This window comes from Acomys minous (genome assembly GCF_964271855.1).
Source record: "Acomys minous genome assembly, chromosome: 13".
NCBI classification, from domain to species: Eukaryota; Metazoa; Chordata; class Mammalia; order Rodentia; family Muridae; genus Acomys; species Acomys minous.
Window position 1 is genome coordinate 56,703,935 of NC_140495.1, and position 22,221 is coordinate 56,726,155.

Consider the following 22,221-nt stretch of genomic DNA (forward strand, 5'->3'; position numbering starts at 1 on the left):
AAAAGATATTTTCGTTCCGGCTTAGTGGCTCCCATTCACAACGCGCCATAGATGACTGCGCAGGCGCAGCGGTGTTACGTGCGCGCTTCCTGCAAGCGCAGTGGGCCTGTCCCCCTCCTTAGAAGAGGTGGTGGAGCCAGTTCTCGCAGAGATGGCGAAGTCCAGCCTGGGGCAGGATTCCGACAGCACCGCCGCGGTGGCGGTGCTAAAGCGGGCAGTGGAGCTGGATGCCGAGTCCCGGTACCAGCAGGCTCTGGTGTGTTACCAGGAGGGCATTGACATGCTCCTGCAGGTTCTGAAAGGTGAGCTGGTTTCGATTTCCGCTCTGTCTGGGACTGAGTGAGCCTTGAGAAAACGAAACTTTTCTGACTACCAGGAAGCATCCAAAATCAGAAGGGATATTCTGATATTCTGCAAGACAGTGGAGGTGGCGGCCTTTGCAATAGACTGATGTTACACCGAAGAAGCACCGGCCACTGTTTGTAAGAGGCATAAATCAAATATAAGATATGAGCCCTGATAGGGCTTGCGTCCCAATGAATTGGAGTTTTGTTGTTGTTGTTGTCAGTTTGCTACATGATTTTTCTCCTCCCTCTGTCTTGCCTTACTGCACTCACCCCAACTATATGCCCCAATGAGTTTCATTACGGTGGAAGTTTTTTTTGTTTTTTTTTGTTGTTGTTGTGTTTTTTGTTTGTTTGTTTTTGTTTTTCGAGACAAGGTTTCTCTGTGTAGCCTTGGTTGTCCTGGACTAACTTTGTAGACCAGGCTGGCCTTGAACTCACAGCGATCCGCCTGCCTCTGCCTCCCGAGTGCTGGAATTAATGGCGTGCGCCACCACCGCCCGGCTAAGGTGGAAGTTTGTTTACAGGAACATGTGCATTTTGCCAGCGACTATACCACTGAATACACTGTTTCTCCCTCTACCATCAATGATCTCATTGTATATTGTATAATGATACATATATTCAAATGTCTGCTGACTGGTACCTTATTATCTTATCATTTTCTTATATTAGCTGTAAAATATGTAATTTATATTTCTTCTATGGGCATAAACAGTGATGTAGAAGGCAGTTTGACAGATACATCATGTTGATTTAATAAATCAACCGCAGTAGCTTTCCCCCTAGGACCTAAGACTTCCACAGATTTGGACTTTCAATCAGGTTTAAAGTGCCAGATAGGAATTCCCTTCTGTCAAGCAGGCATCAGACCCAACCAGAGAGCACTTGGTTATCCTAGAACACTTTTTTTGCCACTATTGCACCAATGGGCTCAGTTTGCCCAGCTTATTGGTTTTAACAGCGTGTGTGGCCGAGTAAGACAGCTTTCCCCCAAGAGCCCAGTGTAGCACCTTCCAGCCCCGTGGGGCTATCCAACAAGGAGGAAGCTTTCAAGCCAGTTTGAGCTCGGTATCTCTGTCCTGTGACCAAGGTATGTGGTGTTTTCAGCAAGAGTCTTGCCAGCTCGTTTTGGTGGGCATTCAAAAGCAGTGGCAATTCCTGTATTGCTTTGGGGAAACCTCACAGGTCTCTGTGGCCAACACCTAGGTAGGTAGCCCACTCCCAGCACTGAGATTTACCTTTAGTAGGTCGTGTTTCTGGGAGCAGCTTTATCCACACACAGGGAATACCTCCAAAACCTTTTTTTTTTTTTTAAATTAGCTTACTGTCCTAGTTATGGTTACTATTGCTATATTGTTATGACGAAACACCATGACCAAAAGCAGGTTGGGGAGCAAAGGTTTTATTCGGCTTACACTTCCACACTGTAGCCCATCGCTGAAGGAGGTCAGGACAGGAACTCAAGCAGGGCAGGGACCTGGAGGCAGGAGCTGATGCAGAAACCATGGAGGGGTGCTGCTTGCTAGCTTGCTCCCCTTGCTTTCTTATAGAAGCCAGGACCAGCAGCCCAGGCATGGCGCCACCCACAGTGGGCTGGGCCCTTCCCCATCAGTCAGTAATAAAGAAAACTCAGGCTGGAGAGATGGCTCAGAGGTGAAGAGCACTAGCTGCTCTTGCAAAGGTCCTAAGTTCAATTCCCAGGCACCACATGGTGGCTCACAACCATCTATAATGAGGTCTGATGCCCTCTTCTGGCGTGCATGTGTAGTGCAGGCAGAACATTGTATACATAATAAATCTTAAAAAAAAAAAAAAAGAATAGAAAAGAAAAGAAAAAAGAAAACTCTACAGACTTGCCTATAGCACAAACCTGTGGAGACACCCCTGCCCCAGGATTTTTTCTGTTGGAACTTTCTCTGTGTAAACCCATGTGGCCCTGAACTCAGAAATTTGCCTGCTTCTCCTTCCCAAGTGCTGGGATTAAAAGACATGTGCCATAACTCCCAGTGAGTAACTAATTTTCTTTTTTTCTCAATATTTTTATTTTAGTTTTTATTTTATGTGCATTGGTATGTAAGTGTCAGATTCCTTGGAACTGGATTACACTCAGCTGTGAGCTGCCACGTGGGCGCTGGGGATTGAACCCCGGTCCTTTGGAAGAGCAGACAGTGCTCTTCACCACTGAAGCCATCTCTAGAGCCCACGAGTCATTTTCTTAATTGAGGTTCCCTCCTCTCAGATGATTTGCGCTTGTGTCAAGTTGACATAAAACTACTGAGCACACTTACAAAATATAAGCATTGTCCGTTTTTGGCTAATGCTCTCCTTCCTAGGTGTGGTGGCTAGTTTTATGTCACCTTGACACAAGCTAGTCTTACCTGAAAGGGGAAAACCTCAATTGAGAAAAGGCCTAAGGTCTGGGACTAGTGATTAAATGTCACATCTGGAGGTGAGCGAACAGCTTGGCAGAGTCGTTGCTCATGGCCATTTGTGTCCCAGGGATCTAGTTCAGGATTTCAGACTTAGTGGCAAGCACCTGGACCTGCCAAACCGCGTTGCTGGCCCATCTTATGCTTCTGTAGCAACTGTTTGGGGGAGATACCTGGCCCCTTAGGGGAACTGCATTAATCCCTCACAGTAGGTACCTCAGTGAGTCCTAACCACAGTCACCTGAGGCTCTGTGCTTCTTGACATTGTCACACGGACTCAGGAAGCTTTGTGACCCGGGCGTAGTGGCGCACGCCTTTAATCCCAGCATCAGGAGGCAAAGGCAGGTGGATTGCTGTGAGTTCAAGGCCAGCCTGGGTCTACAAAGCGAGTCCAAGGCTACAGAGACAGCCAAGGCTACACAGAGAAACCCTGTATCAAAACAAACAAACAAAACCAAATACCAGAAAACCCAACAAAACAAAAACAAAAAGCTTTGAGGGAGGGGATGCACTTAGACCATATCCTGGAGAAGAGAGGAGATGTTTATTTATTCAGAAGAAATACAGGAAGGAAGGAGCCAGAAACTAATGGGAATCATTATAATTAAAGTGTTGTGGGTGAGAAAGTGGCAGGAGGGAGGGAGAAGAGACCGGGCAGGATGAAGAGTGACGGGCAGTACTCGTCTGCCCCCCAACTGAGCCCCTCAGTTGTCTGCGTAAGGAAGGGAGAGGAAATAAGTGACCTGGGGCTGCAGCTCAGTTCGCTGAATGTTTATCTAGTCTGCACAGAGCCCTAGGTTTGATCCTCAGGACGGCATAAAACTGGGCATGGTGTGGCAAGCCCATAATCGCAGCACTTGGGAGGCGAGGCAGGGAGGCCAGAAGTTCAAGGTCATTCTTGGACACTTGTCTAATTTGAAGCCACACCAGACTGCATGAGATCCTACCTTAAGGAAAGAAAGAAAAAAAGAAAGAGAGTGAGAAAGGAGAAAAAAGATGACTCCATGCATGCACGTATTGTATGCTAGTTGGTAATTTTGTTTCTCACACAGTTATGGGGTAGGATTCCTGTAACTTCCGTATGTGTACCCTTCAATTAAGTGAAGAAAATATTTTTAAGTAGTCAAGGAAGTTATACGTAAGGAGAAGCGGAAGGCTGCGGAATAGACTTTACTAGGTCAAAGTTATCATCATAACTCATGTTTTAAAATGCAAGCTGGGCGTGGTGACACACGCCTGTATTCAAGCACTCAGCGAGGCAGAGGCAGAAGCAGATGGATCTCTGTGAGTTCAAGGCCAGCCTGATCTACAAAGTGAGTCCAGGACAGCCAAGGCTACACAGAGAAACCCTGTCTCGAAACAAACAAACAAAACAAAAAACCAAAATGCACATGCAGTCAGATAGAAACAGAAATACTTTTAAAAGTATGCATTTTAGCAAACCTATGTGAACTTCTAGCTGAGAGGGCCTAGAAGCAATGGTAGGACTGCCCCCAAACCTGCTTCATAAAAAGAAGCAGGTTTCTGAAAGATGCATCAAAAGCAAGGAGGTGTGCCAGGCCTCGTGGCACAATCTGTAATGCCAGCAGCAGGGAGGAGAAGGTGGGAAGATCACACATTTGAGGCCGGCATAGGCTCTGCAGTGCCAGTCCAGTCTGGGATACATAGGGTGATCTCGTCTTAAAACAACAACTACCTTGCAAAAACCTAAGGGTAAGAAAGAATTCAAAAGCGATCAGACCATATGGAAAGGACAAAAGGACCAGCATGAAACACGTCTGAGCCAAAGCTGATAAAAGGTAATTGTATTGGATCGTGCACCACAAGTTAACAGAAACACCCAGAAGTCCACACTGATCGGTAAATAAGGAAGTGTATAACTAGATTAAAAAGCAAATGATGATGGAGAAAATCGCCTCTTTGTAAGCCATGAGTCACTTGTTGGCAGCATGGAGCATCAACAGATACTGAAGTGAGAGGTACAAGGCACTCTCCTACAGGGTGTCTCTTAACTATAAAGGAGTAGATAGTGACAGCTAGAAAAAAAACTAAACTACTCCTTGGCCAGATAATCAAAATTGGTGGGATAATCAGTAACAAAACACACGAGCATGAACTAACCTAAAAGGGTGTTTCGCTTCTCTGATATTTTTGCCACAAACGCATAAATTCAGTTTACTCACTAAGAATACAGCAGACGACTCAGAATAAAAAGGCATTCTTCAACTGAGGGTTGTAGAAGAGTTCACAGTCTACCAGTTTAATTTTCCTGCTCTACCGATTCCATATTGGGTACGTAGCATGGATGAATTCAGAGACCTAGGGCTCTTGCTCAGTGATAACTCATGTGCTTAGCATCCACTAGAGGCTGAGCTCACAAATCAACATGAGATGGTTAAACAATGAAATTAAAAGATAATTACGCAACTATGAATAACGTCAAAGGAAGGAGGGAACCGATGTAGTTTGGGGCTTAGGGCTGAGTGAGCTTTATTGATAATATATTGGGAAAAATAACTTACTGTTTTGTTTGTTTGTTTGTTTGTTTGGGTTGGCTTTGTTGGTGGCTAGGGAAACTATGATGTGGAGGTCTGAAAGAGAGGTTGATAATTGGTAGATGGTGTTTTACCTTCTAATTGTGTTAGGCTTTCCAACCTACGGATAAGTAGGAAGAGGTGCACGGTGTTGAAGCTGCGATCCTCACCTGGGCACACTGAATCTGAGTACATTGTAAAGGGTAGGGAATTTGTGGAAAAACTTGACAAATTGCTGGACTAAACAGAAAAGCCATTTTGGAACTTGAAAAAACGCCCTGTTCTTTTTTCCAATTCATAGGCACCAAAGATTCCACTAAAAGATGTGCTCTCAGAACGAAAATCTCTGGCTATATGGATAGAGCAGAAAATATAAAGAAATACTTAGATCAAGAAAAAGAAGGTAAAAGGCTGTTTTGTTGTCGTTGTTGTTGTTTTTCCTTTTTTCAATGTGTAGAGTCTGGTGCTCCTTGAGGTCCTGGGTCCAAGACTCCTGCCTGTTGGGGGTTGGTGTGGTCTGGGCCACTTGAACCTGGGAGCTTAATGTCTTAGCCCTGTGTTTCCTTCTCCCTCATCCAGAAGTTATTCTTAAACAGTGTCTGGTTTTCAGTTTGGGACATGGGGACTCAGACATCCTTTGGGCATCTGAGGAAAACTTGGCCATTTTAAAGGTTATTCGTTGATCGTTGTGAAGTGTATTTGTGGACCTCAATTTAAGAATATTTGACGACTTCCCCTTGGTGGGGAGCCCTGGTGGCACTCAAAGAAGGAATAGACAGACTACCAAGATGAGACTTGTTAGCCTGTGACCATAAAGTGGGGGAGGAGATCCCCCTCAGACATGGACCTAAGGGAGGGTAATAGGGTGGGGGTGGGAGGGTAAGAGGAACGGGAGGATACGAGTGATGGGAGAACATTTGAGTTGTAATCTGAATACATTAATAATAATAACAAAAAGAATATTGCAGAAGAGTACTAAATGTGGATCCTGGGTTTGTACTTCCTTTAATGAAAAGATGAAAATCATTAGAATAGCTAAGGAAACTCCAGTGGCTTCTCAAACCTTGCTGTGAATATATATATTCCTTCCTGGCATGGTGCATACCTTTAATCCCAGTGCCCGGGAGGCAGAGGCAGGTGGATCTCTGTTCCAGGCCAGCCTGGTCTACAAAGTGAGTCTAGGACAGCCAAGGCTACACAGAGAAACCCTGTCTCGAAGGGGGAAAAAAGGTATATATTCCTAATAATTTGCAGTTCCTCTGGATCTATTATGAGTTCCCAGCTCATGAGCATATGTGTAAGTGGGCGTGGCCACCTTCTGCCTTTGCTCTTATGCTTTCACTCATTTGGTGATACTCAGCTCCTTGATAAGAAAAGCCCACTTGGCTCTGGTAGACACAGGAGCACACGTGGAACTCCAATGAAGTGGGTTTTGTTTGTTTTGTTTTTACAGTCTCATAAGAACTTTAGTTTTCATAGCATGAACCACTAACAGAGCTCCTTCAGAGGTTAAGAGCACTGGCTGTTCTTCCAGAGGTCCTGAGTTCAATTCCCAGCAACCACGTGGTGGCACATAGCCGTCTATAATGAGATCTGGTGCCCTCTTCTGGCCTGCAGGTGTACATGCAGGCAGAACACTGTATACATAATAAATAAAAAAAATCTTAAAAACAAAACACATTCTGCAGGATGCTAAGGCCCTAAATTCAATCCCCAGCACCAACAGCAAGCAGACAAACAAGGAAGCAAACAGAAAGCCTTAGAACCAAAACCAAACCAAAACAACACCAACAAATACAGCCAGGCTGTGTTGGTACAGGCCTAGGGTCCCAGCATTTGAGAGATGGAGGCAAAAGGATAAGAGATCCAAGGTCACCCTCAGCTATGTAAGGAGTTTGAGGCCAGCCTGGGCTACATTTGGCCCTGTCTTCAAAACAAAGCTTTAAAGAAACACTCTTAGGGCTGGAGAGATGGCTCAGGGGTTAAAAGCACTGTCTGTTATTCCAAAGGTCCTGAGTTCAATTCCCAGCAGCCACATGGTGACTCACGACCATCTATAATGAGATCTGATGCCCTCTTCGGTGTACATGAAGATAGCGTGCTTGTATACATAAAATGAATAAATAAATCTTAAAAAATAAAACCACTCTTAAAGTGCTGGAAACTGCTTCTAAACTCCAGTGTACTGTTTGCGTTTAACACTGGCTTTAGCCACGAAAGTACAAGCTATGAAATGGCAAGCCTGGAAAAAAAGCTGAGTCGTTCTGCCCGCCAGGACAGGGTCTTAGCCACATGTCCACACAGTCAGGACAGGGTCTTAGCCACACCCCCACACAGTCAGGCCTCTCTTGAAGGACAGGGTCTTAGCCACACCCCCACACAGTCAGGCCTCTCTTGAAGGACAGGGTCTTAGCCACACCCCCACACAGTCAGCCCTCTCTTGAAGGACAGGGTCTTAGCCATACCTCCACACAGTCAGGCCTCTCTTGAGGAAACCCTCTTCAGGTAACCGCTTGTGGGGCTGCTCTTACAGAGGACCCCCAGGTTCAGTTCCCTGAACCCACACAGCAGCTCACAGCCATTTTTAACTCTGGTTCTGGGGAAATCTAAGGCCCTCTTCTGACCTCAAATGCACTGCATGTATGTGGTACAGATGCATACATGCAGGCACAATATTCATACACATTTGATAAAGTAAATATTTTTTTAATTTTAAGAAGGAAACATCTGGCTGGCTATGATGGGTATAATGCCATCACCTAAGAGGCAGAGGCAGGGGATCGCTGTGAGTTCGAGGCCAGCCTGGTCTACAGAGTGAGTCCAGGATAGCTAGGGATACACAGAGGAACCCTGTCTCAAAAAAATAAAAAAGGGAGGGCGGGGCACATCTGGATAGTCCCCTTTGCTAGCCTCTGTGAAGGCCGGAATCTCCTTTGGAATAGGTGGTTTATCTTCTTTCCTTGTGTGTATGAAACATTTTGCAATGTGCATGAGACAGAGAAGGCTTGCCATAGCTATTGGGTAAGTTTAAAAGACTGTAACTAACCCTGATTAATCACTGTGTCCAGTTTATCAACTGTGTAAAAGGAAGGTGTTCACAGGCACTAGTGAGATAGTCCAGTGGGTAGAACCCCACCTGCCAACAAATGTCAAGACCCAAGTTCAACCTCTGGGGACCCACGTGGAAGAAGGGGAGAACCAGCTAGCACCCACAAGTGGTGCTCTGACCTCTGCACATTCTCCATGGCATGCTCACACCCACATGTGTGCCCACGCACAAGAGAAAAGAGATCATCTTCTTCTTCTCCTCCTCCTCCTCCTCCTCGTCCTCCTCCTTCTCTTTCTTCTTCTTTTGGGTTTTTGAGACAGGGTTTCTCTGTGTAGTCTTGGCTGTTCTGGATTTGCTTTGTAGACCAGGCTGGCCTCAAACTCACAGCAATTTGCCTGCCTCTGCCTCCCGGGTGCTGAGATTGAAGGTGTGCGCCACCACGGCCCGGCTTAAGATGTAACTTCTTAAAGTAGTTACTGGTCACATTACTGTAGCTTGTGTTTTGTAGATGGGAAATATCACAAACAAATTAAAATCGAAGAGAACGCAACTGGGTTCAGTTACGAGTCCCTTTTTAAAGAATACCTGCATGAGACGGTTACAGAGGTTTGGATAGAAGACCCTTATATTAGACAGACTCATCAGGTGAGTGGAATGTACTAAAATATAGAGAAATCTAACATTAAATGAGCAGTCAGCAGTCTGTGTTTATGGGTTTCCTATCCTTGCATTCAGTGGAGAATCAAAGCTACTGTTAAAATTTCCATCTGTACCGAACATAAGCAAGCATGGCAGTCTGATGGTAATGCGTGGCGCTTACACTGAATTAGGGAGCATCGGTTGTCTGAGGTGCTCTGGAGCACCCAGGATGCAGTGTGCAGGTTTGGGCTGGCACTACATCCCTTTGAATGAGGGGCACAAGCATTTGTGGGCTTTAGTATCTGGCTGGGGGAGGGTGTCCGACAATCAGTTCTTTTAAATAGTTTTATTAGACATCGCCTTTTCCATTTAGGATACAGTGCTTATAAAAGTGCAGTGTTTTATTACCCCTTCCTGTGCCCAGTGCCCGATAATTCATTATAGCAGCTGACATTTAAAACTGCCATGTAACTGGCTATATTGGGGTCCTTCACGTGTTTCCCTGCGTTGTCCCTGCGGAACAGCACTCCGCCTCTACTTGTATTGACCTAAAACATCTCTTCAGTGGTGGGTCCTCAAGAAGCACCACCAAGGAGGCACCCAGGTATTCCCCCAGGCATGCCGCCAGCACTCCGGGACAGCGCAGTAGGGGCAGAGCTGCAGACTTTCTTCAGCTTGCTGGACACTGAGGAGAGACTGTGGCGCTGGCACTAATCCATCCCGATCCCCTTTCAGCTGTACAACTTCCTCCGCTTTTGTGAGATGCTCATTAAGAAGCCATGTAAAGTAAGAACTATTCACCTTCTCACCTCCGGGGATGAAGTAGGTATCTGAAACCCTCACTCTTTCCTAACTTACTGGGTCAGTGACAGTGACTAGTCCAGTCCTTCCACTAGACGATGGCCTTGGCAATAGCTCACCGCGTAGCGTACCAAGCAGAGTTAGCTTAAGAAAAAGGCTATTGACTTGAGAGTGTTGACTTCGTATTTGGCCATCTCGTTGAGCTTTGTAAGGTTGAGTTGTTTGTCAGCTTAGTCTCGGGTGTCAGTGACCATGCAGTCTGCACGCGTGACAATTCTGTCCCTTACTCCATGTGTCTGGGATTAGACCGTCTGCTGCATCTCTCTCAAATTTGACTTAAGTAGAAGTGCATCTAAATAATTATAATTTCTAAGATTAGTTAAAGCAGTAGCCCCACGTGGAGGACGGAGTGTCATTACTAAAGTGCATCTAAGGGAGCCGGGCACAGTGCACAAGCCTGTGTTCTGAGCAGTGGGGAGGCCAAGGTAGGATGGAGTTGTGTGATATCCACGTTAGGAAAACAGTTGTTTGTATAAAAACAATATTAAAAATAAAACTGCCCATCCTTTGGTTGTTCCTTTGAGGCAGTAATGCTGAAATTAATATAGACTCTTTTCAGTTTATCCTCTCTGTAGTATTTATTGTATAGTTCAGGCATAACTTAAGTTATCGATAGTAGATGCAGTAAGGTATGTTTCATGCCACCAATAGGCGCTTGGGAATGTACAGCAAAGTAGCGGCCTGGAAGAAATAAAACAATCCCTCAGAAGTCATGGAGTGCTGTTGGAAGTAAGCTATTCTTCGTCTATACATGACCGAGAAATTAGGTTAGTGTATATTTTATTTTCTCTAGCTCAGATATACTTTAAGAATTCTAATGTAATATATATATATATATATATATATATATATATATATATATATATATATATATACACACACACTTCAAATCAAGCTCGAGTTTAGTAACTGCACTTTGGACAGTAAACCTTGGCTTGCCTTTGTAGGGTCAGTCAGTTATCTCTTAATCAAATAATATTTACGGGCCTGGGTCACGTGGGAAGTTCTTCTGTGCAGACCATAGGCAGCGTTATGGCAGGAGATAGTTAATTCCTTTCCCATCCTACTGCAGTTACTGTTTCCCTGGGGTGGCTCTTGTGGTATGTTCTGGTAGTGTGCTGTCAGTCAGGAAACACGTATGCAGCTTCTTAGTGACCCCTTCCTTCCCTTCAGCATAGTCATCTCACAGGATACGGCAAGGGGACCCTTGTTTCTAATCAGAAGCTAAATATGCAGACGGGTGGTGATGCTGTTAACGTTGAAGCCGAGGTGAGGGTCTGGGCTGCCCTCGGGTCCCAGTCCCCATCTCTGCATAGTGGCACTGTTAGTCAGGGTTCCCTAGAGGAACAGAGAAGAAAACACTTAAAGGAGATATTTTCAGGCCAGCTTCCAGGCCATGGGCCGGGTAGTCCAGTGGCTATCTACCCACGGGATGTCCAAGAACCACTAGCTGGTCAGTCCATGAGGCTTGGGGGTCTCGGCTGGTCTTCAGTAGACACTGGAATCCTAAGGCGTGGACTAGCAAGGTGAGGGCAAGCAGGCAGAGAGAGCGAGCTTCCTTCTTCCATGTCCTTTACAAAGGCTGCAGCAGAAGGTGTGGCCCAGATTCAAGGCAAGCCCCCCCCACCCCTCACACCCCCCCCAAAAATGATCTGGGTAGAAGTGGGTCTTCCCACTTCATCTAGTTTAATTAAAGGGGGGAAAATCCCTCACTGGTGGGCACAGCCATTTGAATGTTAGTTAATTCCAGATGTCAAGTTGACAACAGGAGCAGCCAGCACAGGTACCTCTGAAACCCTCCACATGCATCCCGATGCCTGAAAAACCACTAATTATCAGAGAAGAGCTCGAGCAAGCTGAAATTCAAAAGTAGCTTTCCATTTCGTCAGGTTCTCCCGCCTGGTCAGGCTAGCTGCTGGTGTCCCCGCCTGGTCAGGCTAGCTGCTGGTGTCCCCACCTGGTCAGGCTAGCTGCTGGTGTCCCCGCCTGGTCAGGCTAGCTGCTGGTGTCCTCACCTGGTCAGCCTAGCTGCTGGTGTCCCCGCCTGGTCAGGCTAGCTGCTGTAGTTGAGTGCTGTCCTTGCTTCCCTTGCACTCAGCTCTGCCTGACCCCGGCTGACTCATGTTTTCTTTATTTAGGGGGAAATCTTGTTGATTCTTAGCCCACTGTGGCTTTGGAATATAATACTATACACTAATTTCAACAGGTTCAACAATGGATGGATGATTAAAATCGGAAGGGGACTTGATTATTTTAAGAGGCCACAGGTAGGATATGGTTTTATGATTAAGTGTCGGCGCTGCTTTCTTGTTTGTTTTGATGAACTCTTGGGCTCTCAGTCTGCAGAGTAGCTGGCACTTGAGACAGGAACGTCATGCGTGCCTCCTGTAGGGGCCGTTTTTAACAGTGCTCTTCTTTTCTTTACAGGGTCGCTTTTCTCTTGGATATTGTGATTTAGACCTGAGACCGTGCCATGAAACAACAGTGGACATTTTTCATAACAAGCACACAAGAAAATTATGACATGTTATAACATGTAACACATCTCTGCTTGAGGTGTCTCAGCCCGTTTTCTGTTGCTGTAACTGAGTGCCGCACACTGGATGATGGATAAAGAACAGAAGGTTAGGCTTTGCTTCTGGGGAGGAGCTTTCTTCTGCATCCCACATGGCATAACACAACAAGATCAAGCACGCTCGTGAGGCAGAGCCAGTCACCTTAGAGGTCTCCCCTCTATCCTGCTGTACTAGGGACCAAGATTCTAACTCATGAACTTTTGGGGATCACAGTCAAACCATAGCAAGCAACTGTTGGGTTTGTTTCTTTTTATTCACTTAGAACATATTTTTACAATGTATACATTTAACAATAAATGTTTAAGTTTCTACTGTTTTCTGGATCCCCTTGTCTGTAAATATGCTGCCCAATCGATTCACAGTGTTTCACTTTCAGTCATGGAGTTAATTGAAAGATTTTTACTGGTGTCTGTGCGGTTGAGGAGTGGGTCAGCAAGTATTGTACAACTGTTATGAGACCAGCCGATATTATTCTTGCTCCTGGGAGTCCAGAGATGCTGAATGAAGGCCACAGACTACAGTGCCTGTAAGAGACAGATGCGCTGAAGACCTAATAGCGAGAAGAAAATGTGTTATGTGTGCCTGAAGATGTCATTTAGGGTATAGCACATACCTAGCATGTGCCAGGTCCTGCCTTCCATCTCTAGTACCACAAGCAAGCACAGTGGTTACGGCTAAGATAGATAGTTGTCAGCCAGGCTTGATGGAACATGGTTGTACTCCGGCATCGAGGAGGTAGAGGCTGGTGGATCCAGAGTTCAAGGTCATGCTAGGCTATACAGAGCTTCAGACCAACCTGCACTGGATGATGCCCTGCCTCTAAAAACACAATGAGTGATAACCTTAGGGAGATGTTCTCTGACTCTCAGTGTCCCACACTGCAGAGCTCCATAAAGTCAGCTCAGCCTGTCTAGTTATCCTCATGTAACTGTGCTGGCAGGACCCAGAGGTCTCTCAGAGATGCTTGGACCGCTCTCTGATGCTATCAGACGGTGAAATAATGGTCTCCAGTAAATTGGCATTTTCCCAGGAACCTCAGGATGGGAGAAGACTTGAAGTGTGGTACCAGCCAGAGCAGAAACTTGCCACCAGGAAGAAATCTCTTTTGCACAGTTCTGACAATTCAGGCAGCCTGCCCCTACCCGGGAGACCAGATCCTGTTTAGTGAGGAGCCAGTGACACACACATCCCACAAGCTGCTGCCCTGCTCTCTGTTTCCCATGAACAAAACTTCTCAGAGGAGCTGGTTTTACATTTCCTCACCGACTGTGTTTCCATGCCCTTCACTCTTAGCTGCTGCCCAGAGCACTCCGGTGAGGTCATTAAGGTCAGGGGTAAGGTAAGACCACCTTAACTCCACAGCATCTTTTTTTTTTTTTTTTTGGTTTTTTTTGAGACAGGGTTTCTCTGTGTAGCCTTGGCTGTCCTGGACTCGCATTGTAGACAAGGCTGGCCTCGAACTCACAGGGGTCCACCTGCCTCTGCCTCCCGAGTGCCGGGATTAAAGGCGTGCGCCACCACCGCCTGGCTGCACAGCATCTTTTAAGCCTGGGTTTTCACTCTGTAGTAAAGGTTGCTCTCAGAATGACAATTCCCTGCTTCAGGCCTCAAGTGCTGAGATTGAGGTGTGTGCTGTCCCACCCAGCTCTGATGAGCACTTTTTAAAGTTATGTTTAACTTATTGGCATATATTCATTATCAGTAGTGTGGGTTCTACTGTGACGTTTTCTTTTTTTTTTTTTTTTTTGAAGACAGGCTTTCTCTGTGTAGCCTTGGCTGTCTTAGATAGTGATCTGCCTGCCTCTGGCTCCCTGGGTGCTGGGTTATAGGTATGTGTGCCAGGCTTACTGTGACATTTTCATGTGTGTATATTATATGATCACGATCATACCCACTTCTCCATTTTATCCTCATTCTTATTTAACCCCATCCTCGTCTAATGGGCACTTTTGAAATGTAATAACCTTTCACAAGCATTTAACCCAGTTGCCCACTGCTTTCTGTGTTTTCCTCAAGCACACTTCCCTGTCTTGGATGCAGCCGGGTAGTGCGTGTGCCCGGCAGGCCTGGGAGCCTGACCCTGTGCAGCCGGGCAGTGCGTGTGCCCGGCAGGCCTGGGAGCCTGACCCTGTGCGGCCGGGCAGTGTGTGTGCCCGGCAGGCCTGGGAGCCTGACCCTGTGCGGCCGGGTAGGGCGTGTGCCCGGCAGGCCTGGGAGCCTGACCCTGTGCGGCCGGGTAGGGCGTGTGCCCGGCAGGCCCAAGAGCCTGGGTTCAGCCTTCGGAACAAAAACAACAGTGCTTACTGTCCTCCTAAACGTCAATCTGTACTCTCTCCCAAATGATTACATTAGGAGGAATGCTCAGTTGAGCATCAGAAACTTTGGTTACCTGACGAGAGCACCAACTACCACAAGAGCTGCAGACTGAGATGTGGAAGCATTCCTTTAAAAAAAAAAAAAATCGCAGTTCTGAACTAAATGAAGGTATGCTCCATGTTTAAAAAAAAAAAAAAATTAAAACACCGCTTTACTAAACTTGCCAATTACTGAGGTCACAGTCTATTTCACACACTGTGAACGGTTGGAGCAGTACTTGGTATATAGTACTGGGCACCCGATAAATGCCCAGTACTGTAGGAACAGTGTGGGCATGGCTAAGTTGTAGAGGTAGGAAGCAGCCACAGGTGATGGTGCTCCCTGAAGAAGTTTGAAATATGAAAAAGTTGGAAGAGAAAAGATGAGAAGAAAGGGGTCTTAGCAGGAAGTCTAGGGAAGAGGATGTTTGGATTCACTTTGGTTAAAGATCCAATAGAAAGGCCAGATGCAAGATTATAAACATGCATCACTTGAGGGTGCACATCTTTTTTTGTTTTGTTTTTCAAGACAGGGTTTCTATGTGTAGCCTTTGCTGTCCTGGACACCCTTTGTAGAGCAGGCTGGCCTCAAACTCACAGAGATCCACCAGCCTCTGCCTCCCGAATGCTGGGCTTAAAGGCATGTGCCACCATGCCTGGCGTGGGGGTGAACATCTTTAATCCTAGCACTCAGGAGGCAAACGCAGGCAGATCTCTTGAGTTTGAGGCCAGCCTGGTCCAAATAGCAAGTCCTACGCTGGCTAGGACTGCATGTCCAAGCCTGTGTAACTTGACACAAGGTACAGTCATTTTGGAAGAAGGAACTCAATTGAGAAAATGCTCCCACCAGACTGGCCTGTGGGCAAGGCTGTGGTGTGTTTTCTTGAGTTACGGTTGATGTTGAAGGACCCAACTCACTATGGCCAGAGCCACGCCTGGGCTGGTGGTCCTGGGGGCTATAAGAAAGCCGGCTGAGCGTCAGTAAGCAGCACCCCTTCACGGCCTCTGCCTCAGTTTTTAACCTTGCATTTCTCTGACCCCCTTCAATGATGGACTATGATGGGGAAGTGTAAGATGAAAGAAACCCTTTCCTCCCTAAGTGGCTTCTGGTCGTGGTGTTTTAGCCCAGCACTAGAACCCCTACCTAACACCCTTTGTTTTAAAAAAAGTAAACAAACAAACACACAAACAACCCATCGGTGGTACAGGCTTAAAAACAAGAAGGAGAAGACAATCCCGGTAGGGAGGCATCTTTAAGGAAAGGGGCACAGTTTCTTCTTTGAAGTCTAATGAAGGGAGAAATGCTGAAGAAGATAGGCCAGAAAGGCGCATGTCTGAAGACGCATCAAGTCACCAGTCAAAGCTTGTGACAAAAGCTGAGGAGAGGAAGCTAGGAACGGGCCACCTCCAGACCGAGACAAGCCAAATCTGACACCCCTATTTCTCTTTTAAACAGACATGAAATGAGTTGTGATTTTTTTTTTTTTAAATTCTCTCACTGAAACTGCCAGTAAAAAGAAAGACACTTAGGGTCACATTATTCCCCTGATCTTTTCGCACAGAACATTCCATTTACTGTGTAAATGATGGTCGTCCGGACACGTTCTCACTAACAGATTCGTTAGCAGGGCGGTCTCAATGGGGCAGAATTTGCTGCCAATAAAACTCGAGTTTAATCTGTCCCCAATTTCCAGTGGCAACCAGTGACCAGGTGCCTTAATATCACACGTTTCGATCCGTCCATTCTTCACATCCATGGACACCTGAATTTCCAAATGTGCCTGTTCATGCGACACACGGAGCGTGGTGTTTACACTAAACCTGGGGGTCCGCCCGTACAGCCACTCCCAACTTCGCAGTTCCTGCACTTTGCTGCTTATGCCAGGAAACGCTGCCTCGTCTGCGGGGTTTATCAGGTTAACTCGGTCCCCCATCTGGTGACGAGCAGCGTACTCTGCAGCAACAGCACTCATCAGAACTTCACAGGTCAGCGTGGGATCCTTTTCCAGAAGGTTTTTGACGGTGGAAGGGATGCTGGGCGTGGCGTTGCTCTTTATCCCGTGGTACGGGCTCTTCAGCAGAGAAGACAGAGCTGCCCTGTCAGAACCGCACAGCAAGGTACAGTGGTGGTACGCCGCAGTCCGGCCGATCTTTGACGCAGTTCCTGAGATCTTAAACTGCCCGTCGAGCAGCAGGTCAAATTTTTTGGTCGGCTGCACATCCAGCTGGGGTCGGACAGCATTCAGAGCTCTCACGACCAGTTTGAGATTCTCCATTCTGTCATACTTGGCTTTGGTGGTAAAGAAGGTGAGATTGATGTTGCCCATGTCGTGGTACACGGCTCCTCCTCCGCTCTTCCTCCGAGCCAGTTTCACACCTTCCTGTCTCATCAGATGCAGGTTGCACTCTTGCCATGGATTCTGGTGCCTGCCGATGACGACAGAGGGGGAGTTTCTCCAAAGGAAGAGGACTGGCTTGTCTTCCAGGCGCATGTGGTCGTGGATCCAGTCCTCCACAGCCAGGTTTTGATACACATCATTAGAGATCGACTGTAAAATGAGCCCACGCGTGGCTAGATTTTTAAAACCAGCTGTTGGGACCTTGTGGTAACCAAGTGACTGGAAGCAGTTCTTCATTGAAAATGGAATTAGCATGCTTTTAAAAACAAGACAAAAGAAGAAGGTAAATTAATTCAATGAAAAAAAAATCAAATTCTATTCTTTAGCTACTGGTCAATTATTCCAAAGCATATCAAAGGATCCAGACTGGCTGCCTCTCTTGCCTTTCAGCTTTACCCTTGGCCTTCTATGATCCCGTGGCCAAAGGAAATCAATGAAGATAAGCTTTAGATAATTTCAACTAAAATGAAATATGTGAGCAGTTTTCATACAGTAAGTGTATGGAGTAAATACATTAAGTAATATACAACAAACAAAGCCAAATAAATTATTTTGAATTCACAACACATTTGCATTGAGAAAAAAATAACAGATTAGCAAATGGGAGGAAATGAAAGAATCCAGAGTCCTAGCATCTGGACATAATCAGTTAACATGCCGGGCGTGGTGGCGCACGCCTTTAATCCCAGCACTCAGGAGGCAGAGGCAGGTGGATTGCTGTGAGTTCTAGGCCAGCCTGGACTACAAAGCGAGTCTAGGACAGCCAAGGCTACACAGAGAAACCCTGTCTCGAAAAACAAACAAACAAACAAACAAACAAAAATCAGTTAACATTCTGGTATAAACAACCTGCTTTCTTTCTGTTCATGTATATACGCCTTCACACAGACACATTTTCCCCTAAAAGTATAATGGTGGTGTTATTTCAATCATTCTCCTCCCCAAGAATAGACAGATGGTCTCACAGAGCTCGAACAGTCCTCTTGCCTAGCTTCAGCCAGAGCACAGACATACGCTACCGTTCTTTACTTCCACCCAACATAATTTTTATATCAGTTTTTTTGGGGGGGGGAGGCGCGTATGTTAGAAGTCTTTTTCTATTGCTCTCCACTATATATTATTTGAGACAGGGTCTCTCACTGAACCTGGAGCTTAGTGATTGTCCAGGCTCACTGGCCTAAGATCTTCTTCTCCCATGATCCTTTATGTGTTGAACACTAATAGACTAGAATGTGTCCATGGAAGCTGAGATTCGAAAAGCCCTCATGATATCCTTCCCTAAGGTTAAGGCTGTCACTCTTGTTCGTATATAGAGGTTAAGGTAAAATAGTTGCTTTTACTTTTTAATGCTGGCTTGGCAATTTACTAATTGAATAGCTTTAGGCAAATAGTTTAATCTCTATCTGATTCTATTGCCTTTAACTGAATTCAATTCAAGAGCACATAGGCGATTGAACTAAGTGCACTATGCATTACCCTTCTTACCAGACCAACAGGAGACAGCCTGAGACAACTGTGTATAGGGCTTCTCTTCCAATCTTTTTTTTCTCTCGTTTAACATATAGCCTTTCAAGTCTACAAGGATTCCTAAAAGATGTGTCAAACTGGAATTTACCTTGGAAAATTAACTATAGTCCACAATTAACCAGCCAAAAACGAGGCCTTGGCAAGCGCTCTAGAACTGTCCTAGTTCCCGCGTTAGGCCAATGCACGGCTGCACATGTGTCTAGTTCGCGCACTTCAGTAGTACCTAAGGCGTCTCCACCCAGGCAGGCCTAAGCACAGAGTGTGAAGTAAATACAACAAGAGTAAATAACGTGACAAAGTCCACATTTACTACATGACATGTTTTGTTCTTGGCAGTTGGGACTCATCAATGAACTACATGAAAAGTGGGAAGGGTCACGGGAAAGAAAAACAGGGCTAGAACAGTGAGCACTGGACATCTGTATGGGAGGCAAGTTTAAACGGACTGTCCACCTGGGCCTCCATGTGAGTCAAGGCTAAGGAGGTACATGGGATGGTTATCATGTGCCACACTATTTTAGTTATTAGAACACATAAATCTTCCTTCCCACCCCCAGGCAGGGGTGTGTGTGTGTGTGTGTGTGTGTGCGCGCGCGCGCGCGTGCGCACATGCATGTAGCCCTGGCTGTCCTGGAACTAGCTCTGTAGACCAGGCTGACCTTGAGCTCTGCCTCTGGGTTCAAGGAATACAAATACCCTCTGGGACAAATGTGTTTCTTTTTTTCTGTACTCCTGTAGCAGACTGACTCCCAACTAAATGAAGCAGTCCCGCCTTTGAAAGCCTGGTAGAATTTTGCTTCTACAAAGTCACTTTGTGTATTTCCCTACATTCATATATTTAAATGTTTTTCTCACACAATATATTTTGATCATGCGTCTTCCCCTCCCCCTTTTCTCTGGTCCCACCACCTCCCTACCCACCCAACTTTATGCTTTTTCTTTCTTTAAAAAACAAAATCTTCCAAAACTAAAGTTAAACAATCAAAAGATCAACGAGACAAATAATGCCAAAACAAAACGAACAAAAAGCGTAAAAGAAAGGAAGCAAGCAAACCCATGGAGTTTGTTCTGTGTTGGCCAGCAACTCCTGGGCATGGTGCCTGCCCTAGAGTGTAGTTGATACACCCATGTACACTTGTATTTTAAAAGCTTTAGCTGTGCAAGGGACCGAGCTCAGGAACCTGCTCAATCTAGGTTTGAGCTGTAACGCCAAGCAAACTCCAGCCCTCTGCTTTCATCTTCATTATTAATGTTATAATTTTTTTTCTCAGAAAGCACTTACTTCTGTGTTCTAGAAGACATTTTGCACTACCAAACATGCTTCTCCATGACAGAGAGCAGCTCCAGATCGATCCACAAGCCCACCCTCCTCACAAGGCCCTACCAAAATACTACTTTGCTACCTCCCCAACAATGCGATCCAAGCCCGGAAAGTCATTACCGACTTAAGTTTGCTTAGGTTATGCTCCGCCCTATTAGAAAGCAATTGTTTCTAATAGTGAAATTACAGTGTACGGAGCGCCACCGGTAACCTGCAGAGCCATCAGTCCCGCCAGAGGAGCCCAATTGTCGCACGCGTGGTATCTGCAGCACCCACTCTGGATCAGCATGAACCGCCACAACTAGTTATATCTGCTTCCGGTTTCACCCACCTGCCACTTCCGGTCTCGCCTCGCTGCAGATTTTTGGCAAACCAAAGCTCTGTCAAGTACACCTGAGACCCGGAGCACTCAGCACGCGTGACTCAGTTCCTCCCCTCCAGCCACGCCCATAGAGGTCCGCCCCGCACGGACACGCCCACAGGCCCCGCCCCCTGGAAAACCACTCTCAGGCCTTAGAAGGGGCGTGGTCAAGAATGAAGTAGACGCTCCTATTTTTTTTCCAGTCCGTGATAGGTTTTTAAGAGTGTTTGCTAAATTTAAGGGATTTAAAACTAGATTCATGGAAAGGGCGCAGGCCATTTTTGAATAACTAGCAAAAGATGTAAAGTCTTAGTACAGATGGGGTTCCCTGAGTGACAGCGGAGACGAGGGCTGTCAAGGACGGAGCAAAGAGAGGAACGTGTCTTGGAGTGCGTTTTGGACAAGTCCCCAGGAATCCACAGCAGGCAGGTCACATACCAGGTATTACTGCCAGCAATTTACTAACTTGTAGGCAATGCCCTGGGCTTTACATATCTCCTTTTTATAGTGAACGTGAAGAAATTCAAGATCAGTTTGAAAGGCAAATTGCATTTGAAGAAGTAATTGTTACCCGCAATACAGACCTGATAATAAACTGGACTGGGCAGACCAGGGAGTAATGTTTACGGTTTGTGTGCTCCATAGCGCTGTTGGATAGGAAATCCCTGTTGAAAAGCAGCAAAACTCTCCAGAACTAATACGTGGGCACTTCCTCAGCAGCCAAGGTCTAAGGCAGTATTTCCTGCTAGTTACTGCATGGTGGCAAGTTGTCTCAAACTGGAGTGACTTACCCGTGACAAGGGCAAACTGGGTGACTCCTCTGCTGATTTCCTTCAGCAAGAATTGGCTAGACCGTGCAGTTCAAAACGGTCTCTGTGCACATTCAGGCGGGGCTATTTAGCTTCTGGGAAGGTCCAGTCAAGCAGATAGAAGCAACACTCCAGCCACATTCTTTCCGCCACGGGAACAACAAAGCCAGACCCACATCCTGGTGAGTGAAGCCCAAAGAATCTGTGGTCATCTCTCAACCATCCTCAGAAAACCGTCTCTCTGTCAGTTAGAATGGCGCTGTTAGGACTGTGAACGGCCAGAGCTGATCTGGGGTGTGTAATGCTCTGTCACAGACAAGGTTCCTGCCTGTTACTGCAACGTTGACGAGGTCATTCTGGCTGGCTGGCATTATGAGGGTGGGAAGTGGGAAGGGATCCTGTTCCATTTATCTCTGAGGAATCTTTTTTTTTTTTTTTTGAGGAATCTTGATAGTTATTGAAATTGCTCCACATACTGTGTCCTCTGCTTCTAAACTGTAGTTTTTGAAACCCAAGATGGTAGAGTTTTTTCTTTTAATCTCCTTCATAGTTCTGCACTCCCTACTAGGAGGTAGCTGTCCTTTGACCAGTTGCCCTCTTCTCCTATTTCTTCAGCTTCCTTACCGAGATTTCCAGTAACACTCAAACATGGATGGACAACAGAGTCCTCTGGTGACCGCACTGCTCCTTCTGCCTTTGTCTTTTTGTTTGTTTGTTTTTCTAGACAGGGTTTCTCTGTATAGCCCTGGCTATTCCTGGAACTCAATTGGAAGACCAGGCTGGCCTTGAACTCACAGAAATCTGCCTGCCCCTGCTTCCAGAGAGCTGGGATCAAAGGCATGTGCTCCTGTCAAAACTTCTTTTGGTAGGCTGGGCGTGGTGAGTTCTAGGACACAGAGAGACTCTGTCTCAAAAACCAACCAACCAAACAACAACAACAAAGCAACCTCAAAATCCCAAAACGTCTTTTGGTGTGTGAGATAAGGCCTCACCTTGTAAACTAGGCTTGTCTGAA

At 46.2% G+C, this 22,221-nt stretch overlaps 2 protein-coding genes across 12 annotated transcripts; one reads left to right on the forward strand and one right to left on the reverse strand.

The window, feature by feature from the left end:
- The first annotated feature begins 2 nt into the window (after positions 1-2).
- MITD1 (microtubule interacting and trafficking domain containing 1) lies at positions 3-12,751 on the forward strand. Of its 2 annotated transcripts, none has more exons than XM_084753273.1 (7): positions 3-302; positions 5,612-5,713; positions 8,868-9,004; positions 9,734-9,820; positions 10,511-10,626; positions 12,066-12,126; positions 12,287-12,751. In XM_084753273.1, the coding sequence occupies exons 1-7, from the start codon at positions 152-154 to the stop codon at positions 12,380-12,382; spliced, it is 750 nt and encodes a 249-aa protein (XP_084609399.1). In that variant the 5' UTR covers positions 3-151; the 3' UTR covers positions 12,383-12,751. The 2 variants fall into 2 exon arrangements, with proteins under 2 accessions (XP_084609399.1, XP_084609400.1); XM_084753274.1 differs by having other exon boundaries at positions 9,734-9,784.
- Positions 12,752-15,985: 3,234 nt separating this feature from the next.
- On the reverse strand, positions 15,986-21,321 carry LIPT1 (lipoyltransferase 1). Of its 10 annotated transcripts, none has more exons than XM_084753267.1 (3): positions 21,189-21,273; positions 18,804-18,963; positions 15,986-17,444 (listed from the first exon to the last, which is right to left on the reverse strand). In XM_084753267.1, the coding sequence occupies exon 3, from the start codon at positions 17,441-17,443 to the stop codon at positions 16,322-16,324; it is 1,122 nt and encodes a 373-aa protein (XP_084609393.1). In that variant the 5' UTR covers position 17,444; positions 18,804-18,963; positions 21,189-21,273; the 3' UTR covers positions 15,986-16,321. The 10 variants fall into 10 exon arrangements, with proteins under 10 accessions (XP_084609393.1, XP_084609395.1, XP_084609391.1 ...); XM_084753269.1 differs by lacking the exon at positions 21,189-21,273 and adding an exon at positions 20,224-20,353; XM_084753265.1 differs by lacking the exon at positions 18,804-18,963 and having other exon boundaries at positions 21,189-21,321.
- Between the last annotated feature and the right edge of the window lie 900 nt (positions 21,322-22,221).